The sequence below is a fragment of the Dendrobates tinctorius genome, unplaced genomic scaffold (genome assembly GCF_039654945.1).
Source record: "Dendrobates tinctorius isolate UK_male_01 unplaced genomic scaffold, ASM3965494v1 ptg000331l, whole genome shotgun sequence".
Lineage (NCBI taxonomy): Eukaryota > Metazoa > Chordata > Amphibia > Anura > Dendrobatidae > Dendrobates > Dendrobates tinctorius.
Window position 1 is genome coordinate 3077944 of NW_027361997.1, and position 20676 is coordinate 3098619.

At 43.0% G+C, this 20676-nt stretch overlaps 2 protein-coding genes across 3 annotated transcripts in view; both read left to right on the plus strand.

The window, feature by feature from the left end:
- Positions 1 to 20676, plus strand: part of LOC141074231 (uncharacterized) — a 120911-nt gene that overhangs the window by 25506 nt on the left and 74729 nt on the right. The gene's annotated exons all lie outside the window — the stretch shown is intronic.
- LOC141074262 (uncharacterized) lies at positions 12267 to 13722 on the plus strand. Its single transcript, XM_073561885.1, has 2 exons — positions 12267 to 12639; positions 12739 to 13722. Exons 1-2 carry the CDS (start codon positions 12509 to 12511, stop codon positions 13568 to 13570), a joined length of 963 nt encoding a protein of 320 aa, XP_073417986.1. The 5' UTR covers positions 12267 to 12508; the 3' UTR covers positions 13571 to 13722.

The window sequence follows — 20676 nt, forward strand, 5'->3', positions numbered from 1 at the left end:
CTGTTTTATGGTTTATGACAGAAATAAACCTCATGAACTTTGGAAGAACCGGTCTCCTGATTGTCTCCCGCTGCACCTGAGCGAGTCACATCCCCACAATATATATATATATATATATATGTCATTGGGACTCATATATATATATATATATATATACACATACCGTGTGTGTATATATATATATATATATATATATATATATTTATAGGTCATAGAGTTCTACATAGCATAATAGCCACTAAATCAATTGCCACCCCTAATCCCAACCCTAACCCTAATCCCAACCGTAACCGCAACCCTAACTATAGCCCCAACCCTAACTCTAATGGGAAAATGGAAATAAAAAATAAAATTAAAAAAATGTATTTATTATTTTTCCCTAACTAAGGGGGTGATAAAAGGGGGTTTGATTTACAATTTATAGCATGTTTGGCAGCTGTCACACGCTTAGGTTGTGTGCCCACGATGCGATTTTTAAGCGTTTTTAAATGCGCGATTCTGCCGCGGAAACGCTTAAAAAATGCATCCAATGGATTTGTAATAGAAAACGCACATGTTGTGCCAATGGTGCGTTTTTTACCGCTGCGAAACGCTTAGTGGTAAAAAACGCAGCATGTTCATTAATTTTGCGTAATCGCCCGCGATTACGCATACCATCCATTATATGGGCAAAAATGCATGGGAAAACGCATGCAAAAACGCTTGAGGCTGTGTGCCCACATAGCGATTTTTAAGCGTTTTTGCCACGATTTTCGGCATGAAAACGCTGCGAAAACGTTTAAAAATCGTGTACAGAACGTCCCCCATGCATTCCTATGGCATTCCGCACATGCTGTGCTAATGCTGCGCTTTTTTCCGCAGCGGAAACGCATCGCGGAAAAAATCGCAGCATGCTCATTCTTTTGTGCGGAATCGCAAACAATTGCCGCGATTCCGCACCCATAGGAATGCATGAGAATCGCTTACTTCCCGCATGTGGCTATGCCCACCATGCGGGAAGTTAAGCGTCTCATGTGCGGTTGGTACCCACGGTGTGGAGGAGAGGAGACTGTCCTCCAGGCCCTGGGTACCATACCCCTGTAAAAAAAAAGAATAAAAAATCGGGGTATATTTACCTTCCGGCGTCACGCGCTGCATTCACGGCCTAAGCGTTCCCAGTAATGCCTTGCGGCAAGGCCCTGTAATGACGTGGTCTCGCGAGATCGCTAAAGCAACGCGAGACTACGTCATCACAGGTCTCGCAAGGCATTACTGGGAACGCTGAGGCCCGGGATGGCAGCGCGGGACGCCGGAAGGTAAATATACCCCGTTTTTTTTTTGTTTTGTTTTTTTTTTAGCATTTTAACATTCTATCTTTTACTATTGAGGCCGCATAGGCGGCCTCAATAGTAAAAACCTGGTCACACTTGTCAAACACTATGTTTGACGAGTGTGATCAACCTGTCAATCACTTTCCATGCGATGCTTCAAATCGTTGGAAAGTGCTTGAATATCGCACGCGAAAATCGCGATCATAATCGCGGTGAAATCGCGCAGAAAAAAACGCGCGATTTCTGGGAAGGAGTCCGGTTTTTAGTGAGCGTTTTAAAACGCTACATGGGCACATAGCCTGACAATCGCGTCAAAAACGCGTGTCAAAAATCGCATGCGTTTTCCATTTCAAGGGCATGCGTTTCTGGTCAGGAATAAATCGCGTGAAAAACGCGATGTGGGCACATAGCCTAAGGCTGTGTGCACACGTAGCGATTTTTAAGCATTTTTGCCGCGATTTTCGGCGCGAAAACGCTTAAAAATCGTGTACAGAACGCCCCCCATGCATTCCTATGGCATTCCGCACATGCTGTGCTAATGCTGCGCTTTTTTCCCCGGCGGAATCGCATCGCGGAAAAAATCGCAGCATGCTCATTCTTTGTGCGGAATCGCAAAGAATTGCCGCGATTCCGCACCCATAGGAATGCATGAGAATCGCTTACTTCCCGCATGTGGCTATGCCCACCATGCGTGAAGTTAAGCGTCTCATGTGCGGTTGGTACCCAGGGTGTGGAGGAGAAGAGACTGTCCTCCAGGCCCTGGGTACAATACCCCTGTAAAAAAAGAATAAAAAATAAAAAATCGGGGTATATTTACCTTCCGGCGTCCCGCGATGCATTCCCGGCCTAAGCGTTCCCAGTAATGCCTTGCGGCAAGGTCCTGTGATGACGTGGTCTCGCGAGATCGCTATAGCAACGCGAGACTACCTCATCACAGGTCTCGCAAGGCATTACTGGGAACGCTGAGGCCCAGGAATGCATCGCGGGACGCCGGAAGGTAAATATACCCCGATTTTTTATTTTTTTTTTAGCATTTTAACATCCTATCTTTTACTATTGATGCCGCATAGGCAGCCTCAATAGTAAAAAGCTGCTCACACTTGTCAAACACTGTGTTTGATGAGTGTGACCAACCTGTCAATCACTTTCCAAGCGATGCTTCAAATCGCTTGGAAAGTGCTTGAATATCGCACGCGAAAATCGCGGCAAAATCGCGATCATAATCGCGGTAAAATCGCGGTGAAATCGCGCGGAAAAAAACGCGCGATTTCTGGGAAGGAGTCCGGTTTTTAGTAAGCGTTTTAAAACGCTACGTGTGCACATAGCCTAAAAGATGCTTTTTATTTCAAAAAATAGTTTTTGCATTATCACATTTTGAGCTATAATTTTTCCATATTTTGGCCCACCGAGTCATATGAAGTCATGTTTTTTTGCGGGACGAGTTGACGTTTTTATTGGTACCATTTTCGGGCACATGAAATTTTTTGATCGCTTTTTATTCCGATTTTTGGGAGACAATGAACAAAAATCAGCAATTCATGAATTTCTTTTGGTGGGGGAGCGGGTGTTTATACCGTTCCGCGTGTGGTAAAATTGATAAAGCAGTTTTATTCTTTGAGTCAGTATGATTACAGCGATATTTTTTTTTTTATGTTTTGGCGTTTTTATACAATAAAAACTATTTTATATAAAAAATAATTATGTTTGCATCGCTTTATTCTAAGAGCTATAACTTTTTTATTTTTCCGGTGATGGAGCTATATGGCGGCTTGTTTTTTTGTGGGACAAGATGTTGTTTTCAGCGGTACCACGTTTATTTATATCCCTTTTTTGATCGCGTGTTATTCCACTTTTTGCTCGGCAGTATGATGATAAAGCATTGTTTTTTGCCTTGTTTTTTTTTTTAATGGTGTTCACTAAAGGGGTTAACCAGTGGGACAGTTTTATAGGGCAGATCGTTACGTATGCCGCGATACTAAGTATGTGTACTTTTATTGTTAAGTTGTTTTTTTTTATTTATTGATGGAATAAATTTTTTTTTTTAAATTATTTTATATTATTTTTTCTAAATAGTTTTTCGATTATTTAAATTTTTTTATTTAATTCTTGCATTTACACTCACTTTGTGGAGGCTGATCGCTTCTATAGCATGCAGATCTGCATGCTATAGAAGCTGTCAGCGCTGCATGGATTTTACACTGACCTGGTAGACTTCCTGATTATCACTGCGCATGACAGGAGGTCTCTCAGCTCTGGAGACACGGATGTAGTCATGACGACATTGGGTCTCCATGGCAGCGATCGGGTCCACGGGCCGTGATCAGCCGCACTCCTCTTCCCTCGTGAGCGTGGCTGATCGCACATGATGTACTATACCGTCCATGGGCATTAAGACCCAGGGCACATGGACGGGATAGTACGTCAGTTGTCAGGAAGGGGTTAAAAAACGATGCAGCGGTAAAGTAGACGTGGTAAATGTTACTTAAGTATTTTGTGTGATGTAACTCTGGTTTAAGGTCATAAAAATTTAACCCCTTTACCCCCAAGGATGGTTTGCACTTTAATGACCAGGCCAATTTTAACAATTCTGGCCACTGTCCCTTTATGAGGTAATAACTCTGGAATGCTTCCATGGATCCCGATGATTCTGACATTGTTTTCTCGTGACATATTGTACTTCATGTTAGTGGTAAAATTTCATTCATATAACTTGCGTTTATTTGTGAAAAAAAAAGGAAATTTGGCAAAAATTTTGAAAATGTCTTCATTTTCCAACTTTGAATTTTTATGCCCTTATATCACACAAAACACTTAATAAATAACATTTCCCAATTGTTTACTTTACATCAGCACAATTTGGAAACAAAATTTTTTTTGTTAGGAAGTTATAAGGGTTAAAAGTTGACCAGCGATTTCTCATTTTTACAACGCCATTTTATTTTTAGGGACCACATCACATTTGAAGTCACTTTGAAGGGTCTATATGATAGAAAATACCCAAAAGTGACATCATTCTAAAAACTGCACCCCTCACGGTGCTCAAAACCACATTTAAGAAGTTTATTAACCTTTCAGGTGCATCACAGGAATTTTTTGAATGTTTAAAAAGAAATGAACATTTAACTTTTTTTCACAAAAAAAACTTACTTCAGGTCCATTTTTTTTATTTTACCAAGGGTAACAGGAGAAATTTAACTGCAAAAGTTATTGTGCAATTTGTACATTGACACCTGATATGTGGGGGGAATTACTGTTTCGGTGCATGGCAGAGCTCAGAAGGGAAGGAGCGCCGTTTGACTTTTTAAACGCAAAATTGGCTGGAATTTAGATCGGACGCCATGTCACGTATGGAGAGCCCCTGATGTGCCTAAACAGTGGAAACCCCCCAAAAGTGACCCCATTTTGGAACTAGACCCCCCAAGGAACTTATCTAGATATGTGGTGAGAACTTTGAACCCCCAAGGGCTTCACAGAAGTTTATGACGTACAGCCGTACAATTAAAAAAATCATATTTTTTTCACAAAAATGATCTTTTCACCCCCAATTTTTATTTTCCCAAGGGTAACAGGACCCCAAAAGTTATTGTGCAATTTGTCCTGAGTATGCTGATACACCATATGTGGGGGTAAACGGCTATGTGGGCGCATGGCAGAGCTCGGAAGGGAAGCAGCGCCATTTGACTTTTTTGGCTGTAATTGAGATCAGATGCCATGTCGCGTTTGGAAGGAAAGCCCCTGATGTGCCAAGTGGAAATCCCCCACAAATAACTTTTGGAAACTAGACTCCCCAAGGAACTTATCTAGATGTGTGGTGAGAACGTTAAACCCCCAAGGGCTTCCCAGAAGTTTATAACGTACAGCCGTACAATTAAAAAATCATTTTTCCACAAAAATGATCTTTTCACCCCCAATTTTTATTTTCCCAAGGGTAACAGGACCCCAAAAGTTAATGTGCAATTTGTCCTGAGTATGCTGATACCCCACATGTGGGGGTAAACCAGTATTTGCGCGCATGGCAGAGCTCGGAAGGGAAGCAGCGCCATTTGACTTTTTTGGCTGGACTTGAGATCAGACGCCATATTGCCCTTGGAGAGCTCCTGATGTACCTAAACAGTGGAAACCCCCCACAAGTGACCCCATTTTGGAAACTAGACCCCCTAAGGAACTTATCTAGATGTGTGGTGAGCACTTTGAACCCCCCAGTGCTTCACAGAAGTTTATAACGACCGGGCGTGAAAATAAAAATATCGTATTTTTTCAACAAACATCATCTTTTAGTCCCCATTTTTTTATTTTCCCAAGGGTAACAGGAGAAATTGGACCCCAAAAGTTGTTGTCCAATTTGTCCTGAGTACGCTGACAACCCATATGTGGGAGAAAACTACTGTATGGGCACACGTCGGGGCTCGGAAGGGAAGTAGTGACGTTTTGGAATGCAGACTTTGATGGAATGGTCTGCAGGTGTCATGTTGCCTTTGGAGAGCCCCTAATGTACCTAAACAGTGGAAACTCCCCACAAATGACCCCATTTTGGAAACTAGACCCCCTAAGGAACTTATCTAGATGTGTGGTGAGCACTTTGAACCCCCAATTGCTTCACAGAAGTTTATAATGCCCAGGCATGAAAATAAAAAAATCTTATTTTTTCGACAAACATGATCAATTAGTCTCCAATTTTTTATTTTCCCAAGGGTAACAGGAGAAATTGGACTCCAAAAGAAGTTGTCCAATTTGTCCTGAGTACGCTGATACCCCCCATATGTGGGAGAAAACTACTGTATGGGCACACGTCAGGGCTTGGAAGGGAAGTAGGGACGTTTTGGAATGCAGAATTTGATTGAATGGTCTTCGGGTGTCATGTCGCATTTGGAGAGCCTCTGATGTGCCTAAACTGTTGAAACCCCCAACAAGTGACCCCATTTTGGAAACTAGACCCCCCCCAAGGAACTTATTTAGATGTGTGGTTTGAACCCCCAAGTGCTTCACAGAAGTTTATAACGTAGAGCCATAAAAATAAAAAAATCATATTTTTTTTCCACAAAAGTGATATTTTTACCCTCAATTATTTATTTTATTTTTGTTTTCCCAAGGGTAGCAGGAGAAATTGGACCCCAAAAGTTGTTGTGCAATTTGTCCTGAGTAGGTTGATACCCCATATGTGGGGGTAAATCACTGTTTGGGCGCATGGCAGCGCTTGGAAGGGAAAGAGCACAGTTTGACTTTTTCAACACAGAATTGGCTTGTGTTTGGAGAGCACCTGATGTGCCTAAACAGTGGAAACCCCCAATTCTAACTCCAACCCTAACCCCAACACACTTGTAACCCTAATCTCAGCCCTAATCCTAACCCTTATTTATATCCGTCTTTTTGACCGCGCATTATTGCACTTTTTGTTCGGCGGTATGATGATAAAGCATTGTTTTTTGCTTTGTTTTTTATTTTTTAAGGGGTTCACTAAAGGGGTTAACAAGTGGGACAGTTTTATAGGACTGGTCATTACGGACGCGGCAATACTAAATATGTGTACTTTTATTGTTTTTTTTTATTTCCAGAAAATGAATTTACTAGGGAATTTTTTTATTTATTTAGGGATTTTTTATAAATTATTTTCACACTTTTTTTTTTACTTTATTACTTTGTCCCGTGGGGGACATCACTGTCATGTGTCAGATCGCTGATCTGACATTTAGAACAGTGCTGTGTCAGATCAGCGATCTGACAGGCGCTGCACAGGCTTCCTCACTGCCTGCTCTCTGCAGGCACTGAGGAGGCCGCCTCCCTGCAGGCCCCCGTGACCATCTAGGATCCGGGGGCCTGCAGGGAAGGAGACCCTCCAAGCAACGCAGCACATCGCGCTGCTCGGGGGGGCTCAGGGAAGGCTCCCTGCCGAGTCTTCCCTAATCTCCAAGTACACTGCAATCATGTTTGATCGCAGTGTACCAGGGGTTAATGTATCCGTGACTGCCCCAGACACATAGTGCCGGGTGTCAGCTGTGATAATCAGCTGACTCCCGGCGGCGATCAGCGGTGCTCCCCCCTTGGGGGCGCCGCTGATTGCTATGACGTTGTGTCCCGTCCATGGGAATTAAGTCTCAGGTCACATGGACGGGATAGTATGTCTAATGGCAGAAAGGGGTTAAAGTCTGAAAATCTGCAATTTTTGCCAAATTTCCGTTATTTTCACAAATAAATGCAAGTAATAAAGCAAATTTTACCACTAACATGAAGTACAATATGTCACGAGAAAACAGTCTCAGAATCGCTGAGATCCATTCAAATGTTCCAGAGTTATTACCTCATAAAGGGACAGTGGTCAGATGTAAAAAAAAAATTTGGCCTGTGCAGTAAGGTTAAAATTGTCCTGGTCACTAAGGGGTTAGAGGGAGTCTGTGAGGAGGTTTTTGCCTTGTAATTTTAAAGCAGAATGAAGTAGAGGCAGAGAGCCTGATTTCAGCGATGTGTCACTTACTGGGCTGCTTGGTGTAGTTTTGATAGGATCCCTGTTTTTTTCTGCTGTAGATGTAGGAGTGCTATGAATTCAGAGAGGTGCGTAACCCCACCCACACTGCTGACATATTCGCTTTAAATTGACAGATACGAGAGTTTGTGGAGATGTATTTCTTATTTAACATATAAGAACATTCGCTGGGTCGACACCCAGAGGTGGAGCTAAAAAAGATCTTTCGTATTTCAGAGATTCAGCACATTCATGTTTTACCATTGCATTGCCGATGATCAAATAAAAGTATCAAACATGCCCAGTTGTACACCGTTCAAAAGTTGATCAGCTCTCGGTTGTTCATCATTTAAAAACCCAACGATGAATGGTCTGGTGGAAATCATCCATTTTCTACAACCTTGATCTAATGTTTATGGGGGCCTTAAAACCAATGCATATAGATAAGGCTTCCACTTATGGTACACAAAAAAAAGAGGTAAGAGTTTTAACTTTTTTACTACAGAGAATGAAGAAAAAGCTTAATTCATGGCCTCAAATGAAACAATTTTGAGCACCAGATTACTTAATTTCTGGAGTTAGAGTAGAAAATTGGTGGCAAAAAATGGCATTAAGAACTAATGAACCTAAGAACAAAACTTGGTCTGCTTTCAAACTGTGAGGCTGGGGACTGTTCAAGATTGCAGATGTCATCTTGGGATCCATATGAAGACATTGGGCATAGGATATATAGTTGAAATTGGGTATTTAGGTTTTTAGATAATTACTTTACTGTTTTGGCATGCTGGCCATTTTGTGATTGCAATACCAACTGGAAATCTCAATAGTATTGACTACGGAAATTACGACACCTTCATACTTGTCAACAGAAACATAATTTGGCATCTGAAACATATTGGGCACGATTCTTCAAGACCACCATTGTTCACACCGGTCTTGATGAGGAGATGTGCTGGAGTCACACTCTCCTGATTCATGAAGACACGTACGCCTCAATGCTACTCTATGTAGTCCCTGCTGCAGTAAGATTTGTAGGGTAACGAATGCCCTTCATATCGCCCCAGCTCTGCCCACTTTGTCAGAACTGGGCAAAAATGGTGAGCATTACGTCAAAATTTTGAGACTTTTCAAAGCTTTTTACATCATAATACTGGCTTAAAAGCTTTGATGAATCTGGCTTATTGTTTACTGTACGGGCAACATAGAGCTTGAGGGGCATAACAAGAAACATAATATTTTGACTTTATAGACCTGTTTCTCTTCCTTTTTTATATCTGTGAACTTTGTGAAGAGATTGGCTCTTCACTAGTGTTAAGGGCTGTGGCAACTAGTTTTTGTGTGTCAGCTTGTTGAGGTCTAATATTTACTTGGTCTAAGGCTGGTTTCAAATTTGCGTTTTATTACGCAGCGCATTGTGCGCTATCGGTCGCACGCGCATTTGTCCCCTATATTTAAAATGTCGTGCGCAGTGTCTAGTGATTGCACACAGGCCTCAGCGTTTCAGTGGGCTGCGCATTTTCCATGTCTGCGATCAGACGAGCCGGACGCTACATGTTGCGTTTTTTGGTCCGCCCAACGTCGTTAAAAATGCGCATGCGCGCGTCAGCGCACGCAATGCGCAAAAAATAGTATTACAGTCTATTTGCGTGCTGACGTGCGCTGTATAGTGCGCATGTCAGCGCTTAGCGAGCGCTTGCAATTTCAGAGTAAACAATGTCTAGACACACACTGTCTAAATCCAGCCCCTCAACAAGAAAAATTGTTTGGGAGCATGGGAGATAAAAGAAGGTCTTTGTTGTGCCACCTCATCACTCTCCAGACATACTGCAAGAAGAAAAGACACCCACCCAGCCAGAGATCATATTTTGGATCACAGCAGCTTAATGTGAGTATAATTTTTCTGTGAGCCTGTGCTTTCAAATATATAATGTGTAGTAATGTTTTATTTTTTGCTTTTGCTAGAATGTCTTCTGGATCCAAATACTCACCAGCAGCGGAAGAATTGGCAGACGCAGATCGTGAGGTGAGTAGTTTTCTGCCTTTGTGAAGTATACCTACCTGTACAAATGTTTAATTATTTCTATTCTTTTTACAGACCTCAGCATCGGACCAGCCAAGTGAGGGTGAGCAGCCGGAGCAGCGTACACAAAGCACGGCGGGAAGGAGACGCACGGTAGGAAAGTTTTTTCCTAATTTTTTATTTTTTTAAACATTTTTTGGATTCTGGTTTTTCTGTCCAGCTTTTCTACCCTTTTTTTTTTCTTCTCCATCACCACTCTCCATAAATGCAAAGATTCTAAATGTATTTCTTTTCTAGGTTCCACAACGGGATGAGGATGTTTATCTAGACAATGCGCAACTCATCAGCCTTGTCCAGGAGCGTGTCCCGTTGTGGGACAGCCGTGACCAGCAGTACAAGGACATTGTGGTGACCCGGCGGCTATGGAATGAAGTGGATGCAGCATTGATGGAGGGCTGGGAGAGCGCCTCTGCAACTGTCAAAAAGGCGTTCAGTAAGTATTTCTCTGTTGTGTGATGCTGCATTGACTCTTGATCCTGATGATACATGTGTGTTTACTGCAAGAGATCTGCTTGCAGTAAACACACATGCGTCCTCAGGTTCAATAGTGTACGCATTGTGTATTGAATGCTGTGTCTTTTTTATGGTTCACTCTTGATCCTGATGATACATGTGTGTTTACTGCAAGAGATCTGCTTGCAGTAAACACGTGTTCTCAGGTTCAATAGTGTACGCATTGTGTATTGAATGCTGTGTCTTTTTTACGGTTCACTCTTGATCCTGATGATACATGTGTGTTTACTGCAAGAGATCTGCTTGCAGTAAACACATGTGTCCTCAGGTTCAATAGTGTACGCAGTGTGTATTGAATGCTGTGTCTTTTTTATGGTTCATTCTTGATCCTGATGATACATGTGTGTTTACTGCAAGAGATCTGCTTGCAGTAAACACACATGTCCTCAGGTTCAATAGTGTACGCATTGTGTATTGAATGCTGTCTCTTTTTTATGGTTCACTCTTGATCCTGATGATACATGTGGGTTTACTGCAAGAGATCTGCTTGCAGTAAACACACGTGTCCTCAGGTTCAATAGTATACGCATTGTGTATTGAATGCTGTCTCTTTTTTATGGTTCACTCTTGATCCTGATGATATTTGTGGGTTTACTGCAAGAGATCTGCTTGCAGTAAACACACATTTGACCTCAGGTTCAATAGTGTACGCATTGTGTATTGAATGCTGTCTCTTTTTTATGGTTCACTCTTGATCCTGATGATACATGTGGGTTTACTGCAAGAGATCTGCTTGCAGTAAACACCCATGTGACCTCAGGTTCAATAGTGTACGCATTGTGTATTGAATGCTGTGTCTTTTTTATGGTTCACTCTTGATCCTGATGATGCATGTGTGTTTACTGCAAGAGATCTGCTTGCAGTAAACACACGTGTCCTCAGGTTCAATAGTGTACGCATTGTGTATTGAATGCTGTGTGTTGTGAATTGATTTTCTTGTCTACCAGTCAGGCTCCATCTGGTGGTAACAGGAGGTAGTGAGGCTGATTTAATCAGTAGAGATCAGCCACCTGATAATGAGGATGACGATTGGACCTCAGGAATCTCAGATTGGATTTAAGATAGCCGACGCCCTACTCTGGTGCTGGTGATTCCTTCTTCTTGTCAGGTCTTGGTTCTCAGCTCTGTTCCAGTCAGCTCAAGCTAAGTTCTCTGCTAATGTTCACACTTGATTTTGTTGTTCTATTCAGTTTTTTTGTGTGGTCAGCCAGCCCCGGCTTGGGCTGTGCTGAATTTCCACTCTTATTTATCTGTATTTGCCAATTTGCTTTTTGTCCCTTATTAGATTGGCCTCTTTTTGCTTTGTCTCAGAATATTTCAGAGTGCTGATATAGTGAGAGAAGTCTAGTGACTTCAGGGTTAATTTTGCTATCAGAAGTGTTGAACATTATTTTGTAGGGTTTTGGGCAGATTGCAGACTGTCTTTCCTTTCCTATCCTCTCTAGTTAGTTTTGGCCCCATCGTTTGCTCAGCCTATTTTCCTACCTGTGTTTGTGTTTTCATCTTGTTTCACCATCTATACATGTGTGTGGGCTGTCTATTCATTTGGGGTCTGCTCTGGGGCAGTTAGTTTTCTCTTTTCTTGCTTTAGGCTTATTTAGTCCTCCGGCCGTGACGAAGCGTCTAGGTTCATCGTAGGCACGCTCCACGGCTGCTGCTAGTTGTGTGGTAGGATCAGGGATCTGCAATCTGCATAGTTACCAACCTCTCTGGTTTTTCTGGGCTTAGCATGTTTAGGTTTTTTCCTCCTCGGTGACCCATTCATAACAGCTGTGTCTTTTTTATGGTTCACTCTTGATCCTGATGATACATGTGTGTTTACTGCAAGAGATCTGCTTGCAGTAAACACACGTGTCCTCAGGTTCAATAGTGTACTCATTGTGTATTGAATGCTTTGTCTTTTTTATGGTTCACTCTTGATCCTGATGATACATGTGTGTTTACTGCAAGAGATCTGCTTGCAGTAAACACACGTGTCCTCAGGTTCAATAGTGAATGCATTTTTATTTGAATTATTGGTGATTCAGCATTGATGACAACTCAGGTGTGTGTGGTAATACAGATACCATCATTGTGTTGTCCAACCTAATTTTGTTTTTCTTTTCCATTGTTTCAACAGTGAACAAAGTCCGCACACGTTGGCGCTCGATGAAGGACCGTTTCAACACTGATGTTCGTGCTGAGGGACAGGTTCGCAGTGGCTCTTCTGCAAGGACAAGAACCAAGTATCGGTATCATCGCGCCTTGGAATTCTTACGACCAGTACTTGCCACCAGAGCGTAAGTATTTTTTATTTGGCTTATTAACCCTAATTTATAGTCCACAGCTGATCCATCTTGTTAATGCTGGATACTAATGTTTACCCTTTTTTTCCACAGCACCTGGAGCAGCACCCTGCAACCTGTCCCGGGAGCGGTTCTTCATCGATCGACCTCGGACCCGTCCCAGCCATCCGACAGCCATGAAGCAAGTTGCAGGTCAGCAACACAGACAGCTGGTGGCCAGGAAGCTGGTCAATCAGGTGTTCCCCTGTCCCAGGTCCCTGCCACTGGTTATGCGGTCACTACCCGCCAGCGGCAGAGGGCCTCGGACAGGCCTGTCTTGCCCGAGTTCATGTACTTGAGCGAGGGCTTTCATGCTAGTCTCAAGACGCAGTCCGAAAGAGTGGAAAGTGGATTTTCTCTAATGGAACGTGGTTTTAACTACATGGAACACCTCTTCCACTCTTCCGCACAGCGCCTTGACCGGCTGGAGGCCGACCTCAATAGACCAGCGCACCATTTCTTTAGAAAAATTGAACGGGGCATGGCGGATCACCTTAGTCCTGAGCAACAGCTGACTGTCTTACACGCCTGCAACACTGCTTATTTGCAGGCTATGCAGCAGAATCAGTGCGTGCAGCAGTCAGTGTTGTCATTCCCACCTGTGCCACCACTGACTCGCTTCACCACAGTACCGACTTCTGCTGCATATTACTGCACAGCCACCTGCATTCCTAGCCAAGCTGGGCACCACTACACCATACCAATGTCGAGTGCTGCTGGACACTCCACCCCCGCCGCCACCACCATGTCATGCGCTGCTCCTGTCTGGAGCACCAGAACTGCCACCGTTACCACATCTTGGCGCACCTCCAATGCTAAATCTCGTTGGGCCACCACCTCTTCCCCTGTTCGCACAGAAAGAACATCTCCGGATCGGAGCACATAGTATTGCTCACATGATAATTGCATCACCTCTGCAATTCAAAGGGAATCCTCAAAACATGATCTGTTGAATCATAAAATCATAGAATCGTAGAGTTGGAAGGGACCTCCTGGGCCATCTGGTCCAACCCCCTGCTCAAAGCAGGATTCGCTAAATCATCCCAGTCAGATGTCTGTCCAGCCTCTGTTTGAAGACTTCCATTGAAGGAGAACTCACCACTTCTCGTGGCAGCCTGTTCCACTCATTGATCACTCTAACTGTCAAAAAGTTTTTTCTAATATCTAATCTGTGTCTCCTCCCATTCAGTTTCATCCCATTGCTTCTAGTCTTTCCTTGTGCAAATGAGAATAAAGTTGATCCTTCTACAATGTGACAGCCCTTTAGATATTTGTAGACAGCTATTAAGTCTCCTCTCAGTCTTCTCTTTTGCAAACTAAACATTCCCAAATCCTGCAACCTTTCCTCATAAGACAGGGTTTGCAGACCGGTCACCATTCTGGTCGCTCTTTTCTGAACTTGCTCCAGTTTGTTGATGTCTTTTTTAAAATATGGTGCCCAAAACTGGACACAATATTCCAGATGAGGTCTGACCAAAGAGGAGTAGAGGGAAATAATGACTTCACGTGATCTAGACTGTATGCTTCTGTTAATACATCCTAGAATTGCATTTGCCTTTTTTGCTGCTGCATCACACTGTGGACTCATATTCAGTCTGTGATCTATTAGTATACCCAAGTCTTTTTCACATGTGCTGTCACTTAGCCCTATTCCTCCCATTCTGTATATGCTTTTTTCATTTTTATTGCCCAGATGTAGTACTTTGCATTTCTCCCTGTTAAAAACCATTCTGTTTGTTGGTGTACCTTGAGGACTGGAGTTGGTGAACCAAGTTATAAACAACCTCATACTCTATTTAATGTGTGTTTACAAAGTGAGGAGATGATGTTGAAAATACACATCATATGGTCATGAACCTAGCGTTGTTTCATACTTTGAAGAAAAAACCATACAGGTATAAACACAGGTGTTTTATTAACATACACAACACATGAAAATTAGGTTACACCATTTGCTCTTGCCAGGCACCCGTCCAACATCAGAGGTGAAGTAGGTCGCAAATTGGTCCCTCATTTGCCCTACTTCAACAGATGACCGTAGAGGTGCTGATTAAATTCTGGCAAGGGTTTAGGAGAGGAATCATCTAGTTCAAAACTAGGGTGCTCTCTATCCATCACAAAATTGTGTAGAACAACACAGGCCTTCACCACCTCATCCACTGTTTCCAGTTTAAGATTAATGGCTGTGGAGAGAATTCGCCATCTGGATACTAGGATACCAAGGCACACTCTACAGTTCTGGCCCTGGTCAACCTGTACTTAAAAATTCTTTTAGTGTGGTCCAAGTCCCGGCTAGAGTATGGTTTGAGCAGGTGTTGGCACATCTGGAATGCCTCATCCCCAACCATTACAAAGGGCTGTGGAGGACCTTCGGTGTTGGGAAGAGGCCGTGGCATAGGGAAATTGAACTGGTTGCCTCCGTCCCATGTCTGAGTTCTTAAAAGCCTGGGAGTCATTTCCACGCCCAAATGCACCAATGTCCACTGCAACAAACTGACAGCCTGCATCAGAAATGGCCATTAGTACGGTAGAGAAGTACTTTTTACAGTTGTAGTACTCTGATCAAGTTCTCTTGGGTTTTATAATCCTGATGTGCTTCCCATCCACCGCACCCAAACAATTAGGGAAATTGCAGACTGTCCAGAATCTTTCTGCATTTTCAAGCCATTTTTCCACGGTGGGCAGGGGCATAAATTCTGGACAGAGAACGTCCCACAAAGCCCGGCAGGTGTCCGCAAATATTCCAGACAAGGTGGAGATTCCAAGATGGAACTGGAAGTGCAGAGAAGAGAGGGTCTCTCCAGTAGCCAGGAATCTGGGACACAAAGAAACAACAAGAATTTATATTTGTGTATAGGGATTTTTAACACATTAAAAAAAAAACAAAAAAAAAGGGGCACACCAATAAATAAATATGCATCCTTTTCTTTAAAAAAATGCCTCAAACCAATGCAGCATACTTTTAGTACATGGCAGATCAAGAATTCTGCCATAATATACTACTACATCAAAGAACCAATACTATCATGCAGTCAGTGGTTACGTACCGTAATGTGACCAGGAGCTGTTCCTGGGGAGGAATCGCACGACAGAGCTGTGTGTCCTGTCTACGGATGACATCTTGCACACGACCAAGTAAATACATGAAGCTTTGTTGGGACATCCGGGTATAATCTGTAAATTTCTCCGGGTTTGCCTGTAGCTCGCTGTAGAGGGTGTGGTACGCTCCATGGCTCTCCCGGAGTTCAACAATAGAATGAATCCACAAATACCACCGCTGCCGTCTTCGCTGCCTCTCTCTCTCTCTTTTTTGATGGCACGCAACTGCGTAAGCTTGAGCCATCCTAATGTCCAGATCCAAGTTGACGTGAAAGCTTTTCCAGTGCAGATCCACGTCTTCATCGAAAACTGCTAGCAACTGGGAAGAATAGCTGTAAACTGGGTCTAGATAAGGAATTCCAATAACACACGCCCACTGCTGTCCAATTGGTGGAGTATGAGTCATAATTGGTCAATGATTTGTAAAATCCTGTGATTGTGACATTATGCGCACTAATCACGCAAACGCATGCAAAACGTTTACAAACGCATGTAATCGCTGCGTTTTTTTGGCTTACCGCGCACGATTATGTCCCAAAAAACGCTGCGTTTACAAGCGTTTGTAAGCGTTTTTTGTATGCATTTGATGTGCGCTCCAAACGCAGCGCAAAAAAACGCTAGTGTGAAACTAGCCTAAGACAGCATTTTTTTTCTAAAAAAAATTTTTTTTCTAAAAATTTAACCAGGTTGGTGTTTATGAATAAAACAATGGTTATGTTTTGTCACCTGGCCTTTGGAGGCCAAAGAGGTTGAACAAGCATATGATGCATCCACTTCTGGTACAAAGCGCTAACCTGGTAATGTCACCAGTTAACTAGTAGAGTGTGGTCTCAGTCAAGCCCTATATGATAGTGTTCACACATCAAATCTACTTCTCATGCAGAATTCCTATGTGTGTCAATTGGAACTATGGGTGGAAACAGGCAGATTGTGTCCATAGAGGAGATAACCCAAGGTTTGGCCATTGGGGCTAGTATAATTTTGTATGTGGAAACTGTAGACCATAGCTCAAAAGGACTTTGACACCTAACCAAACACTCTGAAAGGGAATCTGTCACCATGTGTTTGTTTGTTATGTAAGCACCGTGATGTAGGAGCAGAGACCCTGATTACAGTGATGTGTCCATTAGGCTACTTTCAGACTAGCGTTGGTACGGGCCCGTCGCAATGCGTCGGGCTGACGCACGTTGTGAAAGATTTGCACAACCGGGGCAGCGGATGCAGTTTATCAACGCATCCGCTGCCCCATTGTAATGTCCAGGGAGGAGGGGGAGGAGTTTCGGCCGCGCATGCACGGTCGAAAGTGGCAGACACGACGCTCAAAAAAACGTTACATGTAACTTTTTTTGTGCATCGCGGCCGCCCAAACACAACGCATCCGTCGCACGATGGATGCGACGTGTGGCCATACGTCGCAATGCGTCGCTAATGCAAGTCTATGGAGAAAAAACGCATCCTGCGGGCAACTTTGCAGGATGCGTTTTTTCTCCAAAATGGCGCATTGCGACGTACGTCACACGACGCTAGTTTGAAAGTAGCCTTACAGGGTTATGTTTTCCTGTTTCAATACAATCAGTGTTTTATCAGCAGTAGATTATCACTAGAGGACAACTGGCCTGGAACTTCCTAATCCAACCAGTCTCCCACCACTGATTAGCAGCATTCTGTCAATATACGGGGTACACAGAAAGCAACCAATCAGTGGTGTGGGCGGAGTTATACACAGCTCAACAGCTGATCTCTGCTAGATCTGCAGCAGAAAAAAACTGATTCTATTACAACTGCTCAGCAGAAAGTATCACACAGGATAGGATTAGATACACGGCTCAGCAGTCAGTATCACACAGGATAGGATTAGATACACGGCTGAGCAGTCAGTAACACAGGATAGGGTTAGATACACGGCTCAGCAGATGGTATCACACAGGATAGGATTAGATACACGGCTCAGAACTGCAGTCAGTATCACACAGGATAGGATTAGATACACAGCTCAGCAGTCAGTATCACACAGGAGAGGATTAGACACATGGCTCAGCAGTCAGTATCACACAGGATAGGATTAGATACACAGCTCAGCAGTCAGTATCACACAGGATAAGATTAGATACACAGCTCAGCAGTCAGTATCACACAGGATAGGAATAGATACACGGCTCAGCAGACAGTATCACACAGGATAGGATTAGATACACAGCTCAGCACACAGTATCACACAGGATAGGAATAGATACACGGCTCAGCAGTCAGTATCACACAGGATAGGATTAGATACACGGCTGAGCAGTCAGTAACACACATGATAGGATTAGGTACACGGCTCAGCAGTCAGTATCACACAGGATAAGGTTAGATACACGGCTCAGCAGACGGTATCACACAGGATAGGATTAGATACTCGGCTCAGCACTGCAGTCAGTATCACACAGGATAGGATTAGATACACAGCTCAGCAGTCAGTATCACACAGGATAGGATTAGATACACAGCTCAGCAGTCAGTATCACACAGGATAGGAATAGATACACGGCTCAGCAGACAGTATCACACAGGATAGGAATAGATACATGGCTCAGCAGACAGTATCACACAGGATAGGAATAGATACATGGCTCAGCAGTCAGTATCACACAGGATAGTATTAGATACACGGCTCAGCAGTCAGTATCACACAGGATAGGGTTAGATACACGGCTCAGCAGACTGTATCACACAGGATAGGATTAGATACACGGCTGAGCAGTCAGTAACACAGGATAGAATTAGATACATAGCTTAGCAGAAAGTATCACACTGGAGAGGATTAGGTACACAGCCCAGCAGACATTATCACACAGGATGGGATTAGATACACAGCTCAGAAACAGGATGTGCCAAAGGAGAGGACATTTTCATTCCAAGAATTCCACTCATTTCATCTGATTTGTTTTTTGATATTAAACGCCTCCAGTTTCCAGTTCACCTGCTATTTGCAATGTCCATTAACAATGCTCAGGGACAGCCCTTGAAAGTAGTATGGATCGATTTGCAATCTCCATCACAAAATCGGTGACTTTACAGCGATATTGCTAGCGATATCGCAGTGTGTAACGGGGGCTTAACAGTGGCTCTCATGGAGAACACAGGAACGCTTGTCAAAGTGAGTGCTCCTGTATATTGGAGAACGGAGCAAGATAACTGCTGGCAGAAAGATTGGACAGCTGTCTATAGTGTATGGGGGCTTTAGTCAATTGCTTGTTTGGCTGACAGACATTCAGACAGCTGTATTTTTGGTCCAGCACACTAACCCTATAATTTTTTTGTATCAAGTCTGATAAATTAAAGATTACAGCATCTATATGACTTCATAAAGACCTCACTGTCAGTACAATAATACATCACCAGAACCACTGTCAGTACATGAATACATTGCCAAGCTTAGTACAGCAATCAATTGTAGTGTCAGGTCAGCCCCATATACAATTGTATCCCATTAACCTACAACTCAAAGTATGTCCTTAATAGTGGTAAGGAGATGCTTGAAGTTGTTGATACCAGCCATCATCATATTGTGGACTATACAAGAACTACAAGCAACAGTAGCTTTATTAAACCTTTAAAGAGTAACTTAACTTTTGGAAGATATCTTGTATGTTTAGATCCATTCATTCTGAGTAGCTTGGTGTTAGTCTAAGGTGGCTTAGTATGAAGAAGGGGAATCATGGGGTCAGGATTATGACTTTCTACTCACTACATCCGTTGTGTGTATGCTCTCCTGTCTCCTGATCTCTGGTCTTGTAGAGAGTCTTTGTTTAGCACTTAACGGTGGCCTCAGAACCACGTGACCCACCGATTTGCTCAGAATCTGCATAAAACCGTAAAGACTATCTAAACTTTAGGGATATTTTTAAGCAGATTTCTCAAGTTTGAAAGTTATTCCCTATGCATGGGATGGGGAATAACTTTCTGATCACTGGGGGTCTGACTGCTGTGGTCCCTACCGATACTGAGAGCCCCAACTGAGTGGAGCGGAGGTTGATCATCTACTCCATTTACACTACTGCTCCATTTATTCTAATGGGAACACCGGAGATCAGCAGAGCGTTGCACTCAGCAATTTCCGGCTTTCCCATTTGGAGTGAATGGAGTGGTAGTGCAGATAATCACCCTTCGATCCAGCTTACGGAAATGATGGGAGTCTGACCACCTAAGGAGAGGGAATAATTTTTGAATTTGAGACAACCACTTTAATGAGCATTAACGTTGCAGCCAATAATAGGAAACCAGCTATCAATATATCTAAACAAGCTGCCAATCACCCAATGCATGAACAAAACATTTTTTAACATAACAATTTTTAAGCTTACTGAAAGGGAGTCTGTCACCCCAAAATGACAATTAGACTGCATAAACATTTACATAGGGGAACCAGCCCTTACAAAAATATTAACAGGCGTATACAGTTTAGAGTAATATTTGTTAAAAAGACATTTAATATGCAACTGAAGACACTTTTGGGCCCCTTTTGGCATTGTCTAAACATTGTTGCACCATTATAACCTAATATTTGAAAATTAAAGCTAATCCCTTGTGTTGATTGATAGTGATCCGTTGTGAAGAGGGAGCACTGTGTGCGCAGCCACGCTGACACTCTAGCACTACTGCGCTCCTCCAGTGTCAGGGCACAAGCACTCTTACCAAAGAACCTCTGTCAATTAAGATAAGGGAACGGTTATAATATGCAAAAACAGGAGGGTGTAACGGAGCACCAAGGCATAGGTCGCTTCGAGAATGCACAGAAGCACTATTTTATATAAATAAAATATTAAGTTAAAACTGTATATGCCTCAGCTCTGTCCCCTAATCCCCTATATACAAGTGTAAGCAGATTAATTGGCATTTTTGGGTGAAAAA

Bases quoted from the DNA above. Each gene is read 5' to 3' on its own strand.
- LOC141074262 (XM_073561885.1), top strand. From the start codon at position 12,509: ATGAAGGACCGTTTCAACACTGATGTTCGTGCTGAGGGACAGGTTCGC. The intron at 12,640-12,738 runs GTAAGTATTTTT...TTTTTTCCACAG, and splicing joins CCAGTACTTGCCACCAGAGC to CACCTGGAGCAGCACCCTGC.